The 19,080-nt window shown below is 39.7% G+C and overlaps 1 protein-coding gene across 3 annotated transcripts in view; it reads right to left on the minus strand.

The window, feature by feature from the left end:
* The window catches only part of TMEM154 (transmembrane protein 154), a 42,192-nt gene that overhangs the window by 16,021 nt on the left and 7,091 nt on the right, over positions 1-19,080 (minus strand). For 2 of the 3 annotated variants that reach the window (XR_014183941.1, XR_014183942.1), the window contains exons 2-5: positions 17,389-17,700; positions 15,603-15,630; positions 14,370-14,455; positions 12,758-12,818 (exon numbers count right to left, since the gene is read on the minus strand). Coding sequence is in view for 1 of the 3 variants with exons in the window: in XM_082051433.1 (XP_081907559.1) it covers positions 9,179-9,194; positions 12,758-12,818; positions 14,370-14,455; positions 15,603-15,630; positions 17,389-17,700 (503 nt within the window). In the remaining 2 variants the exon portion in view is untranslated. Of the gene's footprint in view, positions 1-5,109; positions 9,195-12,757; positions 12,819-14,369; positions 14,456-15,602; positions 15,631-17,388; positions 17,701-19,080 lie in introns of those variants that run through there. The other variant, XM_082051433.1, reaches the window with a different exon arrangement.

The following is a 19,080-nucleotide window of genomic DNA, read 5'->3' on the forward strand; positions in this document are numbered from 1 at the left end:
TGATACTTGTGTGAGAGTCATAGAAAGAATCCTATAGAGATGAATGGCAGCTGGACTGATGCCAAAACTGTCACATGCCTCTTTGTAGTAGTTGGATAAACAGAGGATGAGTAGATCATGTCCTGCTCTCTTCTGCTCTTGTCTAAGATCTTCCTTGTCATAGATAATTATAAATCAAAAATAATGAACTTCCCCTTTAATACATTGAAGCTTTGGCATGAACTGGTGTAAACAAGTTCTGAGGTCTCGTGTATGGGAGTGTTAAACCTAATTATTAATAAATAAATAACACTTGATCAAAACCCAAGAGAGCAGTTTAGGGCTGGTGTTATTTTATGCTAATATGTATATTTATAACTAGTATTAACTTGAGTCTCTTGTGACTAATCTTGTGCTCAAAGAATAGATACGCTCTGTGCAAAATATTTAGAACAGAGAGGAGCCAGTTTAGTGTGCTGCCTGCCTGGACCTACGAGTCCTCCTCCAGACCTCGGCTCTTCCCGTGCTCCTGGAATGCACAAGGATAATACTTCAATTCATGCCTCCTTCTGGTCTTTGCTTTCAGTTCAGTAATTTGTCTCAAGTGAGGTAACACAGGGATCTGTTTTTTTTAGATTGTGGTCTGTTATGAGTTGACTACTTCTGCTCTTATATTTTTAAGTTTTCCTACAAAGCTGTTCACAGCACTAAAAATAATTATCTACAGTTAAATTAAGTGCTAGTGGTATGTTTAACTGTAAGTATTTAAATTACAGCAAAGAGGCCTTCCATTGTTCATGTGTTTTGTAAAAATAAATCTCTTCTGTGAATCCAACTAATGCATGACTATACAAATCCTTGTTTTTCCTCTAGGGTTATAGGGTCCTTATTTTATGTTCATTCAATTATTTCTCTTTGGTTACCCCTTTTATCTGTGTACTCTGACAGTCGCTGCTTCACAGACAGCGATGCTCTTTGCACATATCCCTGTAGCATTGTCACCCAAACATTTCCACTTTACTGTCTCCATGAGTCCTATTTGCCATCTTTGCTGTTTGAGAAAAAGCATCAAACCCCTTGACAGGTCTGACTATATACCAACTGAAAGAAACTAGACTTCTTAAATCAACCTGCTCCTGGAAGTTGCTGTCTGATTTCTTCTGCGTTAATTTCACATGCAAACACCATAGTGGATCAAAATTATCTCTTTTCCCCAAAGAAAATGCTTGTACTTTTACCAGGGGGATAAAAATGTTATGTGCTTTTGTTCTTAAACTGCTCCAATTTTGCTATAAAATATTATTAAGATTTATTTAAAATCTTTTAATCCTTGGGCAAGTAAATGCTGGTCTTCAACAATCAGGGCCAACCTTGATGTCTCTACTTGAGAGACATCCCCATGCTGCAGGCGCTGCTGCCAAGGTGAACCACCCCCCAAACTCTGGGCTCCTTCTTTCAGTTGCAGGAATTATGGTTTGATGCAGAATATGCGTTGTAGGAAAAATGTCCTGCAGTTGCAGGTAGGGATTCCCTCCTGGGGGTGGCAGTCAGTCTCATTTTGAGTGCAAAGTGGGTGCCCTGAGCCAAGGTACAGCTGGGAGAGTCCTCAGCAGTGTCACTAGACCCAAAAATGCTCCTTTACTGGTAGCGGGGGGCTATGCAGCAAGTCTGCAGCCACCTGCTGGGAAGAAGACCCTTTGTTCATGGTAATACCATGCCCAAATATATATTTTAAGGAAATTTGGACAAGGGCTTTTTGATAGTGTTATTCCACCCTGTGCATAATGTGCTCATTTCTAACAATTTACTGCACTTTTCCCCTGCAGTGAGTGCTGCTTGCTGTATTCTGCAAGAAAAATACTAAGCAGGACAAGCGTGCAGGTACTTTAATCCAGCAAGGGTGTATTTAAAGGGCTTATTTTTGATAGCTACAATCTGACTGCAGTAAAGTGAATAATAAAAGTTACAGCTAATCTGTTGCAAATGTAACCTCAGAGGTCTGAGGCAGATAAATCATAGCCATGATTGCATCTACTGTCTGAATGCATTTGCTCCAGAGGTTGGGGATACTGTAAAAGTTTTATTTCCCAGGTGTTATTTGGACCTGTTGTAAGAGAAACAATTTTTTCAACCAAAAGCTCAACTAGCATCCCCGAGAGTAGAAAGCAAACATAACTAAGCTACTGTGTGGTTTCTATTTGATTTTTTGTTTCTGGTGGTGGTTGTTCTTTTGGTTTGATTTTTTTGCTTGTTTGGTTCGGTGATGGTGTTTGTGTTGTTGGGGTTTTTTTTTGTTTGTTGGGAGGGGGGGAGGAGTAGGGGTGAATCTGCTAGAATTACTTCAATACAGAACTAATAAAACTGCTTCTTCTATTGGGGAAACCTGATAGTTTTGATGCCTTGTCATACAAATCCCAATGACAGCAGCAGAGCACATGCTCTTTGCTCCTTACTTCAGGTTGTAAAATGGAAGTCTGATTACAACAAGCAAATCCTAAGTATGTTCATGAAACCTGTCAAATCTGGTAAGCATCAGAGATTAAAAACCAAATATTAATCCTCTACATCTTAACTGAATGTTGCTGTTCAAAATTAAATATGCAAGTTCAAACTCAGACTTGGGTTTAGTTTTCTTTGCTGGTATTTTTAGGAGTAATACCTGGGTGGGTACTTTTGTAGTAGGTTTTCTTTCCTCTGATTTAAAAAGAATAAGTCTCAAATATTTGCCTCTCTGGTGAATTTGAAGTAAGAACAAAATTTTGAGTTGATTGGGAGTGAGGGGGGAAGTTAATTGAACTAATGAGTTTCACTCCATATCTGGACTTGATGTTGGTGTTCTATAAAAAAAATATTTTTGTTTCAAAACTTTCTTCCAAAATTTGTTGAAGTCCATTTTCAGCAATCTTAAAAAATTTCAGAAGTTGAAAACCACTGAAATGTCTATATTTAGAAATGGTTGGATTTTGAGAAAAATCATCCTTCTCATGAAAGAGCAGTTAGTCAAAAGATGTTATGACCCTTCTATTAAGATCTTTTTATTTTAAAATCAAAATTAGCTGAGTAAGAGCTAGATACATATATATATATATATATATATATATATAGTTCCCCTTCTCTTTGAAGGTTTAGCAAATCCAATCTCTTAAAAAATGAGGGAGGAAAACAAACCTTACCTCTGTCCCAGAATTCTCTTAGTGTGTATTGATTGGCTTCCTGTGTATTTCAAGTGTTCAAATTAGCAATTTTTATTTCTCTAGTTGCTGGAACTAATCTGACAATTCTCAAACTATAGTTTTACATTGCTGGTATAAAAATAACCATTGCACATCTGGTAATTTTAAAAAGGCCATTTAATATACAAATAAAAACCTGTTGGAGAGTGCAAATTGGGCTGTAATAATGCAATACTTAAATAATTCCTAACTTGTGTGTTGGTGCAAGTGACTCTTTGTACCTGAGCAGCAACCATGCACTGGGGCCTGGTTGTGGAAATGAGGTGCAGTTTGCTCCCAGAGCCATGTTGTGCTTGTAACCTTTCTTCTTTTAATATTATGTTTCAGGTAAGCTTTTAGCCTTCATTAGCAGAGAAAGATGATTTCCCATAGAACAGATAATAACAATAACATTAACACATGTATAAACGATCATGTGTTTGACCATTTACATGATTGTGCAAACCGTCTGACCCTGTACTGTGTTTTGCGTTGTGGAGAGGGGTGATGATGCTGCCTGTCCCACCTGTGCACCCCTCTGCAATGTCTGCTTGTTTGCTTTGGGGCTTGTGTAGTAGCAGGGAACCACTCCCAACCCTCAGCATGTAGAATCTCAAAATCAGGCGTGGAACTGATCCAGTGCAAAACCAGACCTGAAGCGACCATGTGCTAGAAGGGCACAGCATTCTGTGGGAGAGCAGCTGCTGTTGCACTTTGCTTTTGTGTCAGGCCTTGTCATTGCTATTTTCTTTTTACTAATATTCACAGAAAGTATGTCTTAAGCCCTTCTTAAAACATAAGCACAGAGTAAGTGCTCAGGATGCATTTCCATGTATGTTGATAATAATGTTGATGCAGGATTTGTCTTTTGGTTGTCCCTCATCTCGTCTCCCCTTGCCAAACCAGCTACTCATGACCCCTCCTAGCTGCCTTTAATGCACGTTGGAGAAGCTCCTGGTCTGTGGGGCAACAGGATGGTACTAATAGGACCAGGGCAAGAAAAACCCTGGGGATGGGGGAGTGACTCTGTGTTACTCCCCAAGGTGTCAAAATAGATCCTGGGGCTCTGTGGCAAAGTCCTCTTTTGCACTTCCCTAGAGAACTAGACAAGTGCCACATCAAGATGCAAATTTTAAAAGTCTGTCCCTATACCAAACATTAGTTTCTTGCCAAGAGGATGTTTAAGCAAGAGAGAGGGGAAAAAGCTAGTTACTGCCTGGTGATTGCTGTGATGCTCTCAAATTGAGGTTCTTTGAACATTAAAAGCATTAGATGGAATCAAGACTGACTTGAACTTTCTGGATTACCCCTGGGCCATTCTGTTCCACTCTAATGAAACCATCTGTTGCAAAAATGGATAAAAGTAATGGTCTGCTTTATTAATCTTTTCTATCTGGAAATACCTCTTTTTCTTTTCTTCTTTCCCCCTGCCATCCCTTTTCCCTTAAATCTGCTGAAAATCATTTCAGCAGCTTCATCAGTTTGGAGACTCTCTAGTTTTGGTGTTTAACTGGAAAAAACTGAGAAGTGATTGATCACTTAAAAAAGATGGATACAATGACCCAAGGTGAAATCACGGGAGTATTCACCAGTTTCACTGGCGCTAGAATTTGATCATTGATAAAGACAATCTGGAATATCCCAACAAAAAATAAAATGAAATATAAAGCAGCTTTTCTTTCTTCAGTAAAATTAATTTCAAAGCACTTCTGTAATTTGGAAAGGCTAGTGCGCTAGCCTTTAGGCTTTTTTTGGTCTGAATTTTAGCTAGCTGATGAGAGTAACATATCTACATACTATGTATATCTTTGTACATTTTCTAAGGCCTGAGTATGACATCAACAACAAATAATTGGCACCCAGTGACTTTAATGGATTAGCAGGACTATGGGAAGGATAGTACCTGTAGACACTAAAAACTGCTTCAAACCTTTATTAGAAAAAGTTCTTTAAAATCTCAAACTCTTACATAGAACTGAGCAATATTATAACTTTGAAATATTTGTTACAAAATCATTTGAAACAGCTATTTAATAAAACAGTTGCACATACAGCAATTTAATGTACAGAATGTAAACAAAAGTTTGGGGTTTTTTATAGCCCTTCATCAGATTTAGCATTGCTAAACAATTTACTCTGATCTCATAGATCCATAGTTATCTATGGATCCATAACTGACAGCTACTTAGAAACTAAATCAACATTGTTTTTTTGCTGAGGTTAATGTAAGAGTTATGTGCTTTACAAGTGTATTACTGTTATGGTATGAATTAACTGCTGGTAACGCCAGTAACCATGTTTGCAATTTTATGAAGGACTTGTTTTTATTTTACTGAAAAAATCTCTAAGATGGTGATTTTTAGCATATGTAGGAGAGATGCTGGTTCTTAATTACCCTTCTTTGATCCACGTATTTCTCAAACAATTCCTCCTTTGAACTGGTAGCTTTTCTGCCTTCTGTAGGACAGAAAGTACTTGCACTGTGAATTAGATACTGAATTCTCTTGAGTAGTGATAGATAACTACTGAAATACTCAATGAAAATGGAAGAGGAGGTAACAGTTCCTTAGGAATCATCACATTTGATAAACATTTTAGAATAATACATAGTGCAAGTGACTTTCTATTTGCCTGTTTTTCCTCAGTTTCTACTGAGGGATAATAACTTATCAGTTGATGGTAGATGTTGCAAGATGGTGGATCAGCTCAGATCAGGCTAATGTTGAGGGTGCTACAGCAGAGGCATAAATACTGTGTAGTGCACAGTGCAATATTAAAATTTGTAAAAATCTGCTAGTATCAGTATACTGAGAGAAACTGTGTGTAAAAGGGAACAACCAGGAACTGATGACAAGTGTAAAATAGAGTGCAAGGGGCACACAAGTAAGCAGGAGGGGGAAATACCGAATGGGGTGAGGGAGGAGAGAAGCCAATGCAGGGACCACGCTGAAGCCATGATTCTGGGGTTTGCAGAAAGATTTGGCTGTAACCTGAGTGGGTCCTGGGGGGTGGCTACAGCAAATGCAGAAGTCAAAATAAAAAATGAAGATTGAACAAAGAGCAGAGGGGTGAAATGGGCAGTGCAGAGCTGGGAGGGCTATCAGGCAAGTGGCTGATCCCCTACGAAGTAGTCTAAGGTCAGGATTTCAGATCAGAGGTGAAGAATAACAATGATGTAAAGATGTAAAGTATGTGTAGGAAAAATAGAAATACTGAAAATCATACGTGCCTAGCACTGACAGAATCTATTAGAAATATTCATAACTATACTTGTATCTGAATTACTTGAAACTTGGTCTGTTTCACATGAGGAGGGTGGGATTTTATGAAATGCTGTCTTTTTCAATAGTAACTCAGCAACTATGAGACTTATATTCAACAGTAGACCAAGGTAATTTGTATTTATAATTGGCCAAGGAAGTGTCCAAAACATTATTTTGTGTTTTTAAATGCTTTGAAAGTTCCAGAAGATGAAGAGAAATTTTCTGGCCCACCAGATTTTAGAGAGGATAAATGGCATAACCTGGATAATTATAAAGCTCTAACCTAGACATTAGTTCTGGGCAAAACTGATTTTAAAGCTTGATACAGAGATTAATTGATCATGAACTCTGGAATAAGAATTAATGCTTATTAACATGGGTTTACAGAATACACATTTGCTGAAGTTAAATTTAAATGTTTTTAAGAAACACTAAACCTCTGAGAAACTTACTTGAAACTGTATAGCATTTCATCTGGCAGAAGGACTACTCAGAATTAACATTAGTCTCAAGCTAGCAACAAAACACATTCATGACACAGATTCTTTTCCAGTGCTGTAGCAGACAGAGTTAGTGCATTGCACTATCATAGGTGTGGTTAGGACAGGGTGAAGGATCATCAGCATGTCAGAACTGAGTTATACCAGGTAATGTCACTTTTGGGCTCGGTTAGCTTTCAAAAATAAAAAAAAAAAGGCAAGTCAGGAAGAGAGTCACCACTGCGCACTGGTGTTGCAACTGCTGGGTCACTGCTGCCTGCCCTCCAGCCACACAGCTGGTACACATCTCAAAGTACATCTTTTTAGCCTGTACTGTTAAAATAAACCACACTGTTTTCGGCACCTGCAGGCTAGTGCTTTGCAAATAGTAGGAAGTCTGAGCATAACATCCTTGTTGCAAAGTAGTTGTTAAAAAAGCTGCTACTAGAAAATATCCACTTCCATTTTTTTGATTTTCTGTTTTTCAGTCTTTCACTTATTCCCCCCTTGTGACTGCATTATTTTAAATCAATATTCTAGAGAAGGAGTTTACCGTCAGGAACTTGTGGAAATGGTTAAAAGTTTTGAAAGATCAACTTAAACTTTTTTACAGTTAAAAAACATCCAAGCAGGGAAAATTGAGTATCACTCATATATTAAATCCAATATTTGCAATAAATTGTTTTGGAACAATGATGAAATCTCTTTCACAGAATTACTAGTCAAGTCATACTCAGTAATGAATGAATATGGTTAGCTGTGAACATTTTTTTCCATTTTATATTTTGACACATCCTCAGTTACTCACAAAGCTGAACCCTCCTCTGTGTCTGTCAGCTTTTAGTGACACTTAGCTGTCATGCCAGACGCTGGAAACTTTTGTTTGCTCTCTTTAACCAAGCTGTACATGATAACATATTAGTGAAATATTTGCAGGCAAAGCAAAACTGATCATATTAAACACATATTGAGTGGGAAGAAATTATGCATTTAAATAAGATGAGGATAGGCAGGATATAATAGGGTAGGATGTAAGATGTGGTTGGATGTTAACTTAATATTTTAAAAGAGGTGGGGGAAACTTTACATAGACAAGGATCCACTTTCTTTTGTGTTCCTTATTTAAACTACATCCGTAAGGGACATGCCACCTAAAATTAGTGGATGCAGTTACAACATTTATATTACCACCTTGAGTTATCTCAGGACTATTTTTTTTGCAGTGTAATTAAAAATGACCAGGCACTCTTACAAGTCCGTGTCTTTCAGATATTGCAAGTTCAATATTCAAAACCAGAAGAAGCAGAAATCTTATTGCATCTGAAAGCCTTGACCAAGTAGTTACACAACACTTACCTAAACTTATGTTTGGTGTGACTACTGAATTGTTCAATTTTTCAACCTCTCATTAAAAAAAAAAACCAAAAAGTTTTCAAGATGAATATTCCTGAAGTAGGTGATTGTTAGAGAACAGCACTGAGCAAGGAGGAGGGTTAAATGGTTAGAGCCAGCCCAGGGTACTAATCTGTGGAGACAATGAACTGAAAGGCAGTCTTAAAATAATATTTTTCATTTTAATTTGAAAACTAAAAGGCACACTAGAAAGACTGTAGCTGGGGGGCTGCAGTCCAGCCTTGCTGGGCTGCAGTCCCTTCTAAGGAATCCTTGAAGAGGCTTTCCAGCTGCTCTGTCTGTCCTCAAACCTGGTCTGTCCATCCTAGTGTGGTACCTCCCCAGCAGAAGCCCTGTGCAAATCAGTGCACTGTTACCAAAAAGGAAGTTGAAAAACAAACATTGCATAGGATGAGCTTTGCATCCACCAAAGCAGGGTAGACCAGAATTATGGATCCTGTTCATATTAAAAAAGGCACAAAAAAGTATTAGGAAACCCTCCAAACTTGGAACAGAAATGTTTTTAAGTGCTGCATGATATACAACTTAAGAAATAGACAAAAACATGAACTATTTTTAGATTTTTTGGGGGGACAGTGGGGTGGGAAGAATCTCGTTGCAGAAGGAATTTAAATGAACCCCTAATCTTACTATAGTGCTGCTTCTTTTATTTTCTTTTTCTCTTCCCCTTGGTGATATTTCCTTTCTGAAGACTGTATGTAGCAAGACACAACAAAAGCACGTGCTTCTCTGGCCTTTTGAGATTAATTATATTTAAATCCAGTTCATCCAATATGAGGGACCATTAGATTGTGCACTACTTTTCTTTAGCCAGTTCTTTGCTGTTCTGACTTCATGATTCACCATCACTGTGTGTACATGGAAAAGAAAAAAAAACACACCAGGGTCATGCTATGGGTTTAGTTGTCTCAGCAGGAAATAGTATGCAAGAGTATCTCTAGAGTCCACAAGAAGGTGTTAGAAAACTCATGTGTCAGCCATGCAATGCACGAGACGACCCATCTGTGGTGCTGGATGCTGGCAGTGAGGGCTGGTCTGATTACTGGTTAGTGGCTCCCCAGAGCACCCTTGCTCCTGCTCCCAGGTGGGGACTGAGCAACAAAATTGCCCTCTTCCCACAGATAAGGACAATTTTTTTACAGATGGAATTTTAGTACTAAATCTGGCCTTGTAACAAGTGAGTTTTCTTTGTCTTGCTGGTTTCTGCCTAGCTAGTTTTCTCCCTTGTGCTTTTATTAATAAACGTTTGGTTCATGCCAACATTAAGAATGCAACATTCTCTTTTATCAGCTGGTTAGATTTCAGTTAGCATTAACAGCAGGATTTTAAACCACCACTGAAGATAAAAGGGCTGCTTAGAATCTTAATATTTCACTTGGTGTGTGTTTTCATACTTGGCAGACTACAAACAGCAATGCTGGGAAGGGGAAAGGCTGCACCTCTGTCTGCCAGAGAATAAAGGTCCCAGGAGAAGAGATTGGTTTTACACCCCCTTGTGCATCACACAGGCAGCAGCCCCCTTGCCCGCTCCCTCCTGCAGCTGCAGGAACCCTGGCCCCATCAAGACTGGGAATATTTCTTGGCTCTCCACTCAGGTACTATTGTGATTTTTAGCACTAGGTTTTAAAGGCAAGATGTATTATTTTAAATATATATATTTAAAATTTAATGTATTTAAACACATATATTCTTAACTCGGCTTATGCGCAAGGCAGATGACCACCAGCTACAAAGGAGCCTGGGCTGTCATGTCTTGCCTCTTGTGTGTGAATCTGCAGCCTTGATGCTCATTAGTACAAATGTTTGCCAGAACAAAAGCTTTGTTTTGTTTTACTTCGTAGTCTTACACTTTTCTTGCTCAAAAGATTTGCTGAAACACCCATTTATCTGTGCATAGTTCTCTTTCTGGTGTTATTTATTCAGCTAAGAGTTTAGTCAGGGAAGAACAACAGACTTTGGTATGATATGGTTCAGTTGCAGAAATAAATGGGAGTCTTTGTTGTTTACCAGGAAATCCCACCACTTCAGTTTCACTTTGAAATGAAGCGTGTTTCAAAATTTCATGTAAAATGAAATCTGAAAAAGTAGTTTTGAGTTAAAGGAAACAACTTAGATATATTTTACCACCGCCGGGTTCTGCTCTTTAAAACTTTGAAAAATTTTATATAAAAAAATCACTTATTCTGAAAAGCAGTTTTGGAACAACTTTGGTTCTGAAAAAGTCAATGTCATTGTTGAAAAATTTAGTCTCAGATGTTTTCAAAATGATATCTTATAAAAATCAATTCATAGTTCAAAACATCTGGGTCTTGATGAACACTGTTCCCCCCAATATATTGTATGAAACAGGAAAACAACATCATCAATAAAATCTAAACCAGGAATTACCATAATTTGAGAATATATTTGCCTCAACAAAGCAGTCTTCCAGAATCTGAAATTGAACCTAATAATCTTGTACTTTGTATTCAACAAATACCCTTTGCCTGAGCAGCTCTGAATGTTTTAGAGATAAATCTCCTTTCTTTATTTGCATTTGTTTGCCTTCCTACAATTTAAAGGCATACATTTCTCTGCAGCCTGATCCTAAGATACCAGTCATAAGAAAATATGCTTGAATAAACTGTGCACCTTCAAATGAAGCATACTTATCTGAACAGGGCTGCTCTTCTGCATCAAGGCTTAATCCTCCCTATAGTGCTTTGAAGTTACAATATCTCTATTTTACAGGTGGAGAACTTGAGGTATAGTGTAGCCCAAGATACCTTTTGCCAATCAGGAGCAAACCCCCCTCCTTTTTGTGGGGTTAATGTAAATCCTGTATGAAAGCACTTTAGCAAGGGTGGTATTTAAAATGCCAGCTCAAGCTGCTAGGTCATGATGTTTGGTGGCTATTTTTTTTTTCTTTCCTTAAAATGAACTGTTAAATTTCTGGGAAATAAATATAATTCTCAGAGTGTTGTCATGCCTAAAAAGCCTTTTATACTAGACTGCCTTCTGCTGGTGTTAGCATATGGCTCAAGCATGCTTTGTCCCATACTCCCTGCCTGTAGTTAGTGCCATGTCCAGCAAACCTGTTTTTTTGAGAGAACCATTGTGCAGTTGACCCTCCTTAGAAATTTTCCATCTCTGAGTTATCATTTAGACTCTGTCAAGGAAGACTCAGATGGCTAGTGAAGCCAGCATCTTTTCCAGCAGTGCAAGGTAAAATGATTGCATCTGGAGAGTTTTTGTTTTTTAAACAACCCACAAAGACAATCTCTCTTGCAATAACCATAACCAGAAAGTTTTAAAATACAAATAGCTGCAGTGGTGGAGCTGCTGCATCCAGAAGCTACTTTGAAACTGCAGCTTTGGAGCAACCAAGTTGCAAACTCTCCGGCAGTGGTGATTTAGCATCACTGCTATTTCACCCCTGAACAAGGAAAGTCAGGAAAGAGAGGGACCAGGATATTATGATGGTCTACAGTGGAAGGTGCAGCTCTGTCTGAGGGATGTGTTGAGCTGCATTATCTGATCCTATGGGAAGGGGAGACTCAGGGCCACCTCTCACCATCCCCCCCGCATGCTTCCACCACACCAAGGACTTTCTCAATGGGCAGGATTGTTTAATTGCTTGTTATTGTAACCTGGCACAGAAGAGCTGCCTCACCCTCTCCCTGAAATGCAGCTGCACCACAAGCATACAGGCAGGGCTGACAGGCAGCCCTTTCCTTCCAGCTGAAACTCCAGGCTCAGTTTTAGTTAGGGAAAATGGGAGTCTGAGAGGGGTTTAGGGGTTCTGGCCAAAATCCTGGGGAAACCAGCTGGAAAGTTTTGAAGTTTACAAGCTGTCAGGATCATGGTTTTGCATCACTCCTGGGATCTCTGCTTGTGCCTGTGAATTGGTGCCAGGTCTGGGGATGTGCTGCATGAGGGTGCTGGGAAAATCCTTTGGCTTTTCCTTAATGTCAGACCAGCCCCTGTCTGGCAGGTCACAGCTGCAGCTGAAACATCTGGCAGTGGTTCTCAGGGACCCACAGGTACCTGGTGGCAGAGGGGAGCTGGGTGTCTGCACTGGCAAGGAGTACCAAGGGAGCTATGCTAAATGCTTGTATTAACACCTTGGGAAACTGTGATTAAAGCTTGATCAGTGAGTGAAACTCAGTCTGTGCCATCTGGTTTTCTATCTTGTGTGCGTTTACAACCACAAGATTATTTAGGAGTGCAATTTACAGGCAGAGACCAGCTTAGAAATAAGACCATCAAACCATTTGTTTAAGTGGAAATCAAAGTTCCTATATAAAAGATCTTTTTACACTTAAATAGACCAAAGAATCAGTCTATTTATAACAAAATATATTTAAAAAATAGATTATTTTGGAATGACATTGACCATATTTCTTCAAATAATATAGTGAACTAAAAGTACCTTGGGTTAGCAATTGATTCTTTTTCTTCTTCTCTTACAGTAGGCAAACATTCACAATCAGCTGAAAAAGGATAAGAAACAAAACTATAGTTACACTTAGCAGTGATTCTTCATTTATTTAAAAATTGCATCAACATTTCTGGTGCAGTGTCTCTAGAATGTAAAACTGCAGATTATATTCTGTACCCTTTTATATGTAAAATCAACACAGTCTACATAGTGTAAATGTTGTCTCAAATCCTCCTTACCTTGAATAGGTGTTGCTGTCATTTCTTTATTATATATATTTCAGTTGTTTATGCACACCGATATAAATTAAGTACTTTTGAGGACTGTTTTCCAGAAACTACCCTGGGGAGGACTATTTGTTAATCTTCCACTGCTTATAGTTGCACCTGCTTTATAGTACAGCTGGGAATTCAGGGCTGGTGTTTAGGGAACAATATTGGAAAAAACCCCAATATGTAACCTATTTGCTCCCTTCTGCCCATGGAATTTAAAAGATATTTTACAGCACTGTTTCTCCATGTATTACACTCAATGCCTCTATTTCACTCCTGCCATTTAGCATGTTTTTTGGTAGAGCTTACAGACCGCGAAGGTCAAAACCCCACCGTGTGGAGTACTGTGCTAATGCAAAGAAACGCTCCAAAGATTTTTATGGCCTGAAAAACAAAACACCCCTAGGAGGTCGGGCAAATGAGCCATTTGGATGTAAGACAAGGGACCAGGAATGAAAAAAAAAGAAGAAAAAAAAAAAGAAGTCAGGATTTCAGCAATTCCTAGCCAGTGAAAAGCTGTTAGCAGCTCAAAATCAGGGCTTGGTTAATTCACACCTTACCAACAACCTGCAGTTTTTGAGGAAAGCCCTGAAGGAGGATGTGACGCCCTTAGAGACTTTGACTAGGAGATTTCAGCTGGGAGTAAAATGGAGGAAAAAATACAAGATAGTTCAAAGTAGCTAAGAAGGCACTGAAGATGCTGCTGGTGGTAGTTACCATGGGTACCAATTGCTCCATGGGCTGCTGGACTTGCTGGAGGGGATGTAGATGGTGAACGGTGGTGGCAGCACAGATCAGCTTGTCTTTCATGTGGTAGAGATGGCAAGTAAAGGAAAGAACATTGAGAGGGGAGGAATATAGCCATAGGGTCCTGGCAGCAATTGTAAGTAAATGGTCATCTGAACTATGAGTAAATGTGTGTTTCTTCTGTGATAGCATGATGTGGAGCACAGAACTGTACAAACTGAAGTCTGAGAGGACTAGATGCTTCAGAGAGAACTAGTATGCTTAGGACTAAAAATGTGACTTTAAAAATGTAAATACTGTTCACAGCTATATGTGCATTTAATAGAAGTGTCTACTGGAAACTCAAAACATTTGATATTCCATCATATGTTAAAAATGAGCTCCCACACAAACTAAAATACTCATCTGAACAATTCTACCCCTGACACTTGTGCTGCTGTTTTAGTAGCAGGGAGACAAGAACATAACTAAAAATATTGTAGGAAAAGCAGTGACATACATACAAAATGCCTCTGAATTTCTACACATGGGATCTACATCAGCTATAAAGAGAGGAATGATGGAGTAGAGGGGTTACCGTGTACCATTTTTGTTCATGCTGTTCATCCATTTATCAAGTTCTTCCATTTCTATCTCCATAACAGAGGGTGTGTCTTCTTCAAAAATAGGACTTGAGAGAAAAAAGGGGGGAGGGGAAAGGCATTACACAAAATGCTTCATTCAAGCAATTTATAATGTAGTAATTTTCTATCAGTCTTTCTTCATTCCAGGCACATGTAGCCATCCTAGCCAAGTAATCTGAGAAGATGTCAGCCCAGCGGGTGCAAATAAAACAGCTGCAAACAGATGTGGAGTGGCAGAGAGATGCTGGTCCTGGGCAGAGGTGGGGCTGCCTGGGACCCCACATGCAGAGGGACTCTGACAGTGCAGCCTGGGGTATGTCAGAGAACAGGACCACTGCAGGTATTCAAGAACTGGCCCTACTGTAAATAGAAAATCAAAACATGCAATAGTTCAACTCTGGCCAGCTGGAACAAACAGCAAAAGGCCTGTTGCTCCAGTGATAAAAGCAGAGGGCCTAAAGTTTCATCCTATCTGTAAGTGATGTTGTCAGTGTCTTCAAAAAGGAAAGGTTGTAAGTATAGTAACTCTGCATTCATTCAAAAGCCTGTTTAGCTTCCCTTTGCTGGTCATTCCTGGAGTCACAGGGTAGAGAAAAAAATATTATTAGCAAACCCATCTTTTTATTTCCCTGTGAAGTCAATTTGATAACTTCCAGCATTGATCAGCAAGATGGAGCTCAATAAAAAGTAATGATAAAAATTATCAGTTGTGTAAGAGCCATGCAGCTTTTGGCTTGTTTTCCCAGCAGCTTAGGCATTACTTCCACAGCAGCTGGGCGAGCTTTTCTGCCTCACCTCAGAGTGAGAAGACAAACTTGAAAAACAGGGGAGCAAGACACAGTGCTTATTCTGAATAGTAAAAGTCTGTGCTGAGCCTGGGAACTGATCCCCTTTGCTCATGGTATACCCATAGCTTGTGGCATCTTGTGGCTGGGGGTGCCTAGAGGAGGTGTAGGCGTGGTGGTAGGGCAGCGCTCGCCTCTGCCACCAAAATGCCTGTACTTCTGTTCCAGTCTTACACCTTCAGCAAAATACTGAAGTCATGCTTTAGCCACCTCTCAAGGCAGTTAACTGGGAGAATTAATGGCAAAAGGTAATGGTGTTTAGTGTACAGTTAGGTAGTGAAGGAGCCAAAAAAAATTATATCCTGTTGGACTAAGAGAATTTTTTAAAAGTAACATTCATAAACTTTACCTTTTCACATTTTCACTTCCCAGCTCATCTGGAAAAGAAAAAAGTTGGTGTTCATAGTTCTGCTCTTTACATATAGAGGGTCCAGACTGCAGGCAAGCCTTGAATAGGGTCATGTAAAACAGGTTGCATTTTCAAAAGGCATGGTAGTTAATTTGTAGATGAAAGACAAAATATCTCATCCTGTTTGCAATTTTCAGAGGAACTCATTATTTTTAATCTTGAACACACTAAAAGCAGCTCGTTATTAGCTCAGCCATGCTGGGAGGAAGCTGACTGTTGGTGCCATGGTGGGCAGGACACTGCAGTTGCACGTTCTCCTGAGCAACACAGATGTTGTGAGAGAAATGGCATCCTGAAAAGGAGCCACTGCTGCAAAAAAATTTACTGGAAGCTTTGGAATATTTTGCTGCAGACTATCTGTGTGCAATCTGTCTCTGCCTGGAGACTCTGGAAGCCACTCATGGAGAGAAGAAGGAGATAATAGACTTGCAGGGCAGATTAAATCTCAGGTAAATGAAGCTGAACTAGCCAGATGCCAAAAGGGATCCAAAGCAAGTTGTCACCCCAAGACAAAGTAATGATGGGGAAAACAATAGTGTAACAGCTATTATTCAGATAAACAACTTCCTCTTGAGGAAGTCTCAGCCCTCAAAAAAGAATTAAGAACTACATATAGGTTTCACATTGTATGTTTTCTTATAGCAGCTTATTTTTAATACAATGTTGCAATGGCTGCTGACACCTCCCACTTGTTCCAGCACATTCCCTGGCTGCAGAGCCACTCAGGGCCATGGAGCCACCTGCCAGTACCTTGAGGATGCCCAAAATCCAAGCTCCAAGCAATATGCACAGGGCAAGGGATGCCAGGATTGTGCTCCTGCAAGGCTCCACATTTCCTATCCCTCTGAAGAGTTTATCTGTGTTTCAGGTCATGCAGAAACAGGTGGGGAACTAGATGCCTGATTGTGATTCAAAGTTTGTTATGAGAGTAACCTGGTGATAAAGCAGGTGCAGCCTAAAAATGCCTGAAAAATGGACTTAAAAAAAATCTATGTTGAATGTATGTCACTGCAGACTGAGGAGCTTACAGCTGCACTCCTGTTCTGTAAAGGTACTGATACGACCATTTTAGGTTTTCACTTACCAATTGCGTGGTTTTAATAAGACACCTCAGGTTTTTTTTCTGTTGCTTCATATTCCTAGTTTCTAATTTCTTTTTTTGCTAACAGATCAAGGTAGTTTCCTGTAGTGCTGCTCTCCCTACTGCAGCCCCCAGGCTGTCTGACCCCTGGACTCCCAGCTCATTTACTGTGATACCTTCATAGCTGCCACGACCCTACAGGATCCTTTTAAAGGATTCCATTAAATGGTTTTACTTGTTCTTATTTTATTGAAGCTCTGAGGAGCTTTACCCTGTGGGCAGTATAGGCAACAGGAGCATTACATTCACCTTGCATGAAGGTACTAAGCATAAAGATGGCATAAGTGTTTGCAGCCACCCGCTTATGTCTGTACGCTGGTCCTGGCACTGCCAGGAGATGGAGCTTGGTGTGGTGGATCCTGTGGATGTGCAGTGAGAGCAGGAGCAGAATGAGCCCCTGCCCAAGGACAGTTGCGTGCCCAAATACAGATGGCAGGGGATGGATCCCTTTCCTATCTGTCCTATGTGCAACTGCAACCAGAGAACTGCATACTACATGTGGCATCTCGGGCCTCCAAATAATGTTTTGTTCATGTCAAGTGTGTCCTAAAAATACCCTTCAGATGCACAAGTAGGCAAATTTACCTTGCTTAGAATTTTTCCTTTTATGATATATTACAAAAAATGCAATCAGCAAAATCAGCAGGACCAGCAGCACAACGGGGACAATGTATATCAAGATTGACTGTTCTGCCACTTCTAGGCTGTCCTGATTGTTCATGGCATTCAATTCAGTACTTGGAGTACTTTTTGTTTCAAAACCACTTTCAGTAGCGCTTGCAGTGACAAGTACTGGCTCACGGTCATCCACAGTTGAAGGATGTGTAGCAGGAGGAGGTGTTACTGTACTGGTGGATAATATCGGCAATCCATCTCCTGAACCATCGTTTTCAGAGCCTGCCAAATATATGAGGACAACTTAACATTTCATGCATTTTATTTGTATTATCAGTAAGTCAAAATGTACAGCTTTAATATTAACTTTTCATTGCATGTCTTGAAAAACAAATCAGCAGATGCCCCATACACATAGATTTTAAGTCAGATGTAAAATTAGATCACAAATTGGTCACAAAATCTTACCAGTCCTGACCGCGTCTGTCAGCTGGGTTTTACTGGAATGCATCAGCATGCCTGGATTCTCTGTGTGCAGCTGTCTTGCAAAACCAGACCTTTTTACCTGCAGGTTGGCATCCGGTCTCTCTCTCACGTAAAAGTTATCTTCTCAGTAAACCACACCATCCTGCTTTGCTCCTCAGCCTTGGCACGTATGATCACAACCTCTTTCATCCTTCCTTACCCAAGGAGTTGGTACTCCCTCTGGGGAGATCAGCATCCCAGCTTCACTGGTTCTATCAGGTCACTCTTCCACCTGTTTCTGTGCCTTTCTCAAATGTGTTAAATTTGCTTTGCTGTGAAAAACAGAAGTCTGAGGCCTGCAGAATCTGCTGACTTTCACTTCTGCTTGGACTAGAAGAGGTAGTAATAACACAGGGACTTTACTGGATACAAATGCAATTAACTGCTCCTCTATCTGATCCTGTGGGCTGGATAAAGGAGCATGCAGTAAAGAATCAGTGCTGGGTATTTTTCACAAATTTTAAGACTGGGGGTTTTGAAGCTTGATTTGTGTTTTGGTTTCATTTAGCATGTATTTTGCAAGAAAAGTGGCTAAAATTGGTTATATTGGTAATAGTGAAACAACCTTTTTTGTGGCTAATTAAGAGTCTGTTTACTGTCATGGAGTTTAAAGCTTAACAAAAGCATAGCAAATTTAGGGCTGACACTGTATTTCTTACCCATGCAAAAAATCCTGTCATAGCCAGAGGTACAGGAATCAGTCCCTAGATAAATTACACCATCATATTTCAGAATGCAAAACCTTCAATAATTTCTTAGCATGAAATGAAGTTATGATTTTTTGGTGTTATCTGCCCTTTCAGATACAATGTTGGCATGATGCAACTCCCATTTTATGCAATAAAGCAGGATGGGGTTTCATGACTTTTGCAATGATGTGTTGCTCCCCGTTCTTGTACAATGCTGGGCAGCCATAGTTTCCACTAGAGTTAATAAGAGCTTAAGGTTTCTAGCACCTCAGTGCTGGCATTTCAAATCTCACAGGACTGGAACCAAAAGTACTTAGCATTTTAAATGCTTTTGTAAACACATTAATCTTCATAATGGCCCTGAGAGATGAGCAGTTATCATCTCCATTTTACAAATGAGAAATCAGAAGGACGGGATGCTGTCCTTCCAAGGGATGCCAAGAGGGAA

The sequence above is a fragment of the Streptopelia decaocto genome, assembly GCF_964273445.1.
Source record: "Streptopelia decaocto genome assembly, chromosome: 4".
Lineage (NCBI taxonomy): Eukaryota > Metazoa > Chordata > Aves > Columbiformes > Columbidae > Streptopelia > Streptopelia decaocto.